The following is an 8,493-nucleotide window of genomic DNA, read 5'->3' on the forward strand; positions in this document are numbered from 1 at the left end:
GTGAGAAAGTGCGTGCATGTATGTATGTGTGGGTGCATGTGAGTTACGTGCTTGTATGTATTTGTGTATCTGTATATGTGTTTGCATGTATGTATATATGCATCTCTTTAGAGAATAGTGATGATTTTAAGATCCTTGGTTATTGATTTAACATAATTAAAATTATTACACTAGAAAATGGGCTGGAATTCTTGTTTTATGAATCTCTTGAACTCTCTGGAATTTAGGAGCCATTCTCTTTTAAATACGTCTTGGGTTTTTGTTTTGGTGTCCTGGGGCTTGAACCCAGACCTTGTGCATGCTAAGCAACTGTCCTGTCACTAAGTGAGAACCCCCAATCACATTGTCACTTCCCTGAGAAATAGAATCTGAGTTTTATTCCCAAGAGCCCTTAGAGGAAAGCCTCTCCCTTCTCAGCCTTTGGTATCAGTAAATGGCATGACAAATGACCATTTAGTTCTAAAGACTTGCGCTTTGCCTCAGAGCCTCATGGTAAAATGTGAGTCAAAACTCAACTGGCATTAGAAACTGTCAGGCACCCTTAAGCATTCTTGAGGGCACAGACAAGTCCCTAAGAGGATGCCGGGGTGTCTCATGGAGGCCAGTAGACTGCAGAAAAGCACGTTCCCAGCTGCCCGCTTTCACGTGAGCCAGGACGACAGGGAAGCTCACGTGGCTTGGCCAAGTGTAGGAACCTCGGGTGAGTGGTGAGGCGCAGCCCCCTTCGAGCTGTCCGTTTGTTAGTGTTCTCGCCTCATTCCCCTGCTTGGCTCTCAGTTACGCTGTGACCAGTACGTGACAAGAAGCAGCCTCAGGGGCAAGCTTTTATTTTGGCTCACAGTTCAGCCCATCGTGTCAGGGAAAAACATGGTGGCAGAGAGCATGAGGCAGCTGGTCACATTGTGCCTATAGGCAAAGGGCAGACAGGAAGTGAGGCTGCACCACAAACCTCAAGGCTTGCCCCTAGGGACCCACCTTCTTTGAAGAGGCTCTCTTATTCTTAAAGGTTCCCACAACCTTCCCAAACAGTGCCATCTGCTGGAGGTCAAGTGTCCACACACATCCATTAATGGGGACATTGTACCTTTAAGCCCCAAGGAGGCTTCCCTGTGCTAGCCTTCCAGGTAGATGCTAGGAATCAGTGGTCTAAAGAGCTGGGTCCATGCAGTGCTAAGTAATGACCAGGCTTCTGCCAGAAGCCAGTAGAGCCTTTGTCACTTCTCCAAAGGCTGGAGCTTCGTAGACTGTCCACAAGTAAAACTGACTTCTAGAACCTTGCAAAATAAGGTTGATTAGACCCGATCCCAGATCTATCTAATAATAAAGCATCTAGGATCTTTCCCTGCCCCCCCCATATAGTGTTTGCCTGTTTTTAGGGGGTGAGTCCGTGTGCATATGGAGGTTAGAGGACAGCTTCGTGTCGTTCCTCAGGGGAGAGCTGTCCATGGGTCTGGGGCTCACCAGTCAGCCAGGCCAACTGGCTAGTGAGTCCCAGGGATCCTCCGGTCTCTGTCTCCCCGGTGCTGGATGACAAGTGTTGTACCACAGTCCTACTTTTACTTGAGTACTGCGGATTGAACTTGGGTCCTAATGTCCTTTCCTGATTGAGCCATCTCCCCGACTCTGGAGTCTGTTGTTTTAAAGCACTTTCTCAGGGTCCTAGATGGAGACTACGGGGTGTTGCTGTTGGCTTTCCCTTAAGTCTTAGTTTTTTTCAGAGGACATTGGCACCTGTAGGGCTTCTGTGCCCTCTGTCAAACCCTTGCAGGTTGTGGAGCTCTCAGTAGTTTTGCTCACTGTTGTGTCAGCTACACGCACACGTGCACACTGGTCCTGGGTAATTATTGATGGTGTATCTGTTCTCTTTCCCATTTTTTACATCTCAGTTGAACTGGTAGCTTGTCTGTATGTGTGTGTTGGGGGGTAAGAGACTTGGCATGAGATCTGCCCTGTATAAATCTTCAGTGGATAAGACTGGCTAACTGTGGAACAGTGTTTTCCACCGATTCCCCCTTTCCTCCACTTCTTCCTAGCTGCTGACAGACACCATCCTGCTGCGTCTGACTATTTCAGATTCCACATGTAAGCAGGCCGTGCTGTACCTGTCCTCTGTGACTGTCTCACTGGGTTGCTGTTCTCCAGGCTCCGGCCCGTGGTCATGGAGAGCAGCATTTCCCTCTTTAACACTCTTGTCTGCCTTGCCACATTTTGTCTGCTCATCTGCTGACAGCTAGATTGTTTCCACACTGGGCTTTTATCCACATAACTCTGTGGTCCCGACTTCCAGTCTTTGGATGCCCAGAAGTTGGGGTACTGACTGGTAGCTCCAACTTTGGATCATCTCCATGCTGGTTATCCCAGAGTATTCACAATCTCAGTGACATTTTCCACGCCCATCCTGATGGGTATGAGATGGTCCCTCAGCGTGGCTTTGATTTGCCGTTCTCTGGTGGTTACTGGGGTTAAGATGCTTTGCACATACCTGCCAGTGTTTGTATGCCTGTCTTTAAGAAATGCCTGTTTGAAACGGGTGTGGTACTATATGCCTTTCATCCCTGCACTCAGTTGTTGGGGTTTTCTAGGTCGTAGACGCTCATATCACCAGATGCATGTGGTTTGTGACTAGTATCTCCCTCTGTAGGCCATCTCAGTCTGTGGAGGATTCTCTGCTAGGAGTTTTGTGGTATCAGTTCTTTAATGCATTTGGACTTGGTATTTGTGTGTGGTATGATGCAAAGGTCCAGCTTTGTTTTGATTTGGGTTTTTTTTTTTTTTTTTGCATTTTTTCCCTTTTTCTCAAGACCATTAATTGAAGAGCCGTTCTTTCCCCCAGCTCTTGGCAGCCGTGTCAAGTTAATGGAATACACCTAGGTGTATTTCTGGGCTTTCTGTTCTGTTTCCGAGTTTGACTTCTTTTTATATCCCTCATGACCTTGCCTGCCACGGAGTGAGCCCACCCCTCCTCATCTGTTTTTGTGTGTGTCTGAGACTTTATTGTAAAATCTCCTAGGTGATTGAAGATGCTAGATAATCGAGTTCGAAATGATGCTAACCCTGTTGCTTGTTGTTCAGGTCTGTCATATGCAAGTCACACGGTTGGCTTCACACCACCCACCTCGTTGACTCGAGCCGGAATGTCTTACTACAACTCTCCGGGCCTCCATGTACAGCACATGGGGACGGCCCACGGCATTACAGTAAGTGTCGGGTCGGGGAGACCTCACTCTGGACATGGCCCCTGCTGTTCTGTGGGAGCCGAGGACTGTGCCATCCTCCAGTCAATTTACCTTCTGGCCTCAGACTGTTCCCCGTAGCTTAACAAAAAGTTCTAGTGTTGAAACACATTTCCTCCCTGGATGACAAGACTTCATTTCCTGTAAAAAAAAAAAAAAAGAAAACTTCCCCCTGTGAAATGTAATTTGAAGTCTGGTCAACATCTACAATCGAACTCTGGCCTGTCATAAAGAATTAGTTGGTTTTCGTACTGTCTGAAGACACTTACCACCACCAACACCTTCACGGCTCCCTGATCCCGGATGATCTTTCTGAAGTTGGCCTTGTTTCTAGTTTTATTCAGAATTTTGTCTCCTGGATTTAGAAGGAAGGTCCAGTTTATCTATTTCTCCAGCTTCACTCCAGCAAGCTGTTCTGGGAACCTGGCTGTGTGGTTGATTGGGAATATAGATGAAATAGAATAATAAGTTTGAATGGAGGGTCTTTCTGGGGCGAGAGTAGTTCAGAGACTCTTACTCTGAAATTATTTGAAGGACTCATGCAAGTTTGTTGCCAGGTGATGGGCTTTGTAAAAGTAGAGAGTTTTGTGTTCGGAACCTCAGAAAGAAGCTGAGCAGTGGGTGAGTGATGACGTTTAAGAGGTCATGACATCTGAGGTTTATTTTTTTAAATATTTGGTTTATTTTCATTTTAAGTGTATTGCCTGCATGTTTGTAAGTGCATTACCCGTGTCATGCAGTGCCCACTGAGGCCAGAAGAGAGCTTCAGATTCCCCTGGAGCTGGAGTTACAGACAATTGTTAGCTGCCAGTGGGTGCTGGGAATTGAACCTGGGTCCTCTGCAAGAGCAGTCAGTGCTCTTAACTGCTGAGCCAGTGCTCTAGCCCCAATTATTATTTGTTATTTTGTAGACTTGTTTCATTAAAGGATCCACATTCAGTAGTTAGGGTAGTGAAGTCTTATAGCAGTTTTGTATGACTTCATAAGTTCATAGGCATGAACACCGCCGTGTTGAAGTCATCCTGGCCAGTTCCAGAACCGCTAGGACTAAAGAAGGAGCCCGTGGAGTCTTCACCCTGGTTGGGTTCCGTTAGCCTCCCCCTCATTCGGGCTGTGTCAGAATTGAACTCATGTCCCAGGCTGACCTGCTTCTCTTGTTCCTACAGAGGCCTTCACCACGGAGAAGCAACAGTCCCGACAAGTTCAAACGGCCCACACCGCCTCCATCTCCCAACACACAGACCCCAGTCCAGCCGCCTCCACCACCGCCTCCACCGCCCATGCAGCCCACAGTGCCCTCGGCAGGCACCTCGCAGCCCACCCCTCCCTCCCAGCCTTAATGCATGAGCTTAGTCAGAATTTCACATTGGACTCGTCTGATGGAGCCACTTTCTCAACGCCAAAGGCTTCTCCCCTGGCGTCTCCGGACCTGACTTGTTTGCACTGAGGTTGTCTACGCTTTCCCTTCTTGTGGTGTTGTAAATGTTTGTTGGAAACGCAGCCGGCGTTGTGGGTCTGTGACACTAACCAGACGACTTTTTCCATCGGTGTTTTACTTGAATCTTGGTGTCTGTGGCTCCCTGGCTGGAACATGGCTATGTGGTATTTGGTAACAGCATCAGTGTGCAATCCCCCCACCCTGGCCCCAAAGCTTCATTTTCTTGGCTTTTAGGTTTATAAAATAGGAAGGGAAATCTTTCATAATTTTTCCCCACGAATTTGCAGAAAATTACTGAGCTGTTACTACCCCCACCCCCGTCTCCAATTTACAGTGGTGTTTACCAAATATACCAAGAATTCAGCACTACAGTCCAGACCTTTGCAAATCTAACTCTCAGTGTAGGATGGGAAGTTAGATGAATCAGTGCCCACAACATGTCTAGTGTTTAGTAGAGCTTTCTACAGAAACAGATAGATACACTTTTTACAGATCGTTTTCCATGTGAATCGACAGGCACATCTCTTGTAAACAGCCGAATAAACCACAGGGCTGTGTCCTCTCCACATGGATAATTATTGCATATTGAGATGTGATTCTGTCCTTTATCCTTAATGCTAATCCACCTAAGCTGGCCCCCTCCAGGAAGAGTGGACAGATGCCCTTCTCACCAGTGGTTTCCATGGTGACTGGAATGCGCTCTTTGATTGCTGCTGCAGGGCCACGTGATTGTAACAGCCCATGTGGTGACCCCTTCCCTTCTCTTGTGCTCTCCTGAGACAGATATTTTCAAGGTGCAAAATGCTGTTAGAAAATACTGTCTGCAGTGTAGATGGCATCCTGGTGTAGTCCGTGGGGCTCGGCACAAGCAAGTGTGGCCAGCAGAGCGGCTTGTTGGCCTCGGTGATCACTCGCTCTGCCCAGCATGAGCAAGGTCACCGTGCAAAGAGGAGGGTTCCGGGCACATGATTTCCATTCATTCAGCACAAATAAATCCTTAGGTTTCACTGCAGAGTGGACACCCCGACTCCCTCTTTTCTTCACACCTGTTACACCCTCATTTCTGTTGTTCGACAGTTAGTGTTTTGTGCTTTTTACCACCTGTGTCTGCACATTTATATATGCTGTGGTTGAAAATAACTTACTAGAGAATGTATATTTTATGACGAGAACGTGTATCTGTTGGATGTAATCAGAGAACTGAAAATTAATTTATGGGTAATTTTTAAGAGTTGATGTTTGTGACAACCACCTCCAATAGCTACTCTTTACGGAACACACTCCTGAAAGTAAGGAGAACCCTGGTGACATTGTAGATATTTAATATTGTACAGTATAGAACCTCCATTTTTGCCTTTGAATGCATATTTAAGAGTTAACAGAATGAAAAAAAAAGTGTTATTGGATAATAGTGTTTGACTAGCATTTTTAAACCTTGAGAGAAAAAGCATCTTTTGGGTCTTTTTACCTCTTCCTCCTCCCCCTAAACTGAGAACGTTCTCCTCGATTACTAGGAAGAAATCGTCAGTCTATAAAAATCTTATTTATAAAGTGTATGTGAGATCGTGCAGTTCTCAAACACGGGATGGAGTTTGGCATTTATGGTCGAGGCTTTAGGTTTTAAATGTCAGACTGGGCCATGTCAAACTGGGGCATTTCTTCACCATCTCATGGACCCTCCTGGTACATTACTATTCCAAGGAACTTCTGAGACTAGGCAGATCAACTCTTCCTTCACGGTACAGTTCGTGATTTTTTTTTTCTTTTAAGAGAAATATGGTACATGTTTACAAGACTGTTCTGGGATTGTAGATCTCAGTGCTGTTGGTCAGTGGCTCGTTCCAACAAGCACATCCACACTGTAAAGATCTTCCTCCATTTCTGTCTCGTTAGTTACCTCCCGAAAGCACAAGTCAACAGGCTGCTTTGTGGTGAGCAGATGGTCCTGATGCATGCCTTTAGAGGCAGGTTCTTGACGTTCAGGGCTTGTGCAGATAGTACCCAGCGGGTTCCCCTAGATGTATCATGTCACCTCAGAGTAAAACCCAGCTCTTCCACCAGCACCTTTCCAACATAATCCAGTTGCCTCTCCCTGCAGATGTACAGCACAGAGAGAACAAACACTAATTGAATTTAGGATGTTTTGTGTCATTTTTAAAGTGTTTTCAGACTCTTTGTGGAGCCTGCAGTTCTCGGGTGGTATCTGCCAGGACAGTTTCTTGGCAGTTGCTCAACAACTAGGTAAGAGAATCAGATGCTGAGCCCCTAGAGGAGCCTTCTTACCTGCAGGAAGCCTGGCTGGGGGAATTCTCACACCGTCTGAGCCTGGTTCTTGCCATTCTGATACTCTCCCAGGCTAAGCCTGGATTAAAATCAGTGGCCATGGTCAGGCAGGTGGGAGGAACAGTATCTTCAATTGCTTCATTTCCTGTCTTGTTGACAGAGACCCTGTGTACCACTGTGCTGCTAGTGGCTAAGTACTCTGTTCCCAGACGACCTTACCTTTGTATAGAACCAGGTCCACCTGCCTAGCACCCACCACCTCTAGGCTCTCAACTGCTTTCTCTCACCAAGCACGCTGGCATTCTAAACAGAATTCTAGACATTGGGCAGATGCGGAAGTATTGAAGATTTAACTTCTGTGTTGATTAGAAGGAGCTTTGAATTCTGAGCTCCTGAGATGCTAGAGACCATGGAATGAATGTGTGACCAGAATGTGGCTTTCACACCACGTGCTGCTGTGCCTTTGTTACTGGCTTCTGATTCGACCGGAAATAATAATGTGAATTTTTGTTGATCGTTCAGTTGTAGGAAAACAGTATGTACCCCCTTTTGTTAGGTAGACGTGAACTTGCCTTGCGTGAAGCTCTCAGAGGATGACCAGTAAGGCAAGAAAAGCATGGAACTTGTGTTTCAGAGAGCTTAATATTTTTAGCAGTACAGAAGAAACTTTTTCTGTGTAATTTGATCTTCTGTCGAGTACTAGTCTTACAAGGTAACACAGCTTGTGACCACTACCAAAGACATGCACAGTAAAACTTCTATTTACAAATTATTAAAGAGCCCGCCATGGATGCTGGTACGTGAGTTCATGTTCAAGAGCCATTGTAAGAAAGAGTAAAGGATTCTTAGGGTTTTTTTGTTTTAAGTTTTAGCTTTTTTAAATTTTTTATTTAAGAAAACATGTTAGCCTAACATTTGGGGGAGCATTTTCCAGAATGCTCAGCAGTTGTGATTTCTGGCCACGCCCAGGTTTCCTCTCATCGGGCAATTGAAGGAATCCTCCGTCCGTGCTAGCGTGGGTGCTGTGTGTGTGCACGTGTGCGTGTGTGCGTTCATGCCTTAACTTGGATTACTGCTCTGTTCAGTGTTTCACTTAGTCTGTGCCATCATCCAGATGGTATCACACGGCTCGAGCTGAGCTTCATCCTGGTCAAAACAAAGTTGCAGGCACGATGGGTTAAGCGTACATTCCTCCGCAGGATGCCTGGTCAGGTGGACTCTGAGTCATCTTCATGGACTTCATCTGGAACTTAGCCTGGAAAGAAAAACGGGACTGTCAGACAGAAAGAGGTCCGCAAGGAAGAGAGGAGAGCCAAATGCTCGCATGCCCTCTGCCTCTGCGCGCCGTGTGTTGTCCTGATAGCTCGTCTACAGCTTGACTAGGTTGGAGTTCTGGTAACAGTGGCGATCTTGACATTCTCATTCAGAGTTTAGAGAGATGTAAGACTTCCGATTAATGTCTTATTTACTTTGTGTTGATTAGTCTTTGATACATGTGCTGAATCAGAAACCTAAATAAAGATAATTTTTTAAAATGTA

The 8,493-nt window shown here is 46.1% G+C and overlaps 1 protein-coding gene across 1 annotated transcript in view; it reads left to right on the top strand.

The window, feature by feature from the left end:
- Window positions 1-8,493, top strand: part of Ccdc6 (coiled-coil domain containing 6) — a 112,659-nt gene extending 104,166 nt beyond the window's left edge. The window contains exons 8-9 of the mRNA XM_008848778.2: window positions 3,073-3,197; window positions 4,400-8,493. Coding sequence (XP_008847000.1) covers window positions 3,073-3,197; window positions 4,400-4,573 — 299 coding nt within the window. The 3' untranslated portion in view covers window positions 4,574-8,493. The remainder of the gene's footprint in view (window positions 1-3,072; window positions 3,198-4,399) is intronic.

This window comes from Nannospalax galili, unplaced genomic scaffold (assembly GCF_000622305.1).
Source record: "Nannospalax galili isolate Female #2095 unplaced genomic scaffold, S.galili_v1.0 scaffold684, whole genome shotgun sequence".
Taxonomy (NCBI): domain Eukaryota; kingdom Metazoa; phylum Chordata; class Mammalia; order Rodentia; family Spalacidae; genus Nannospalax; species Nannospalax galili.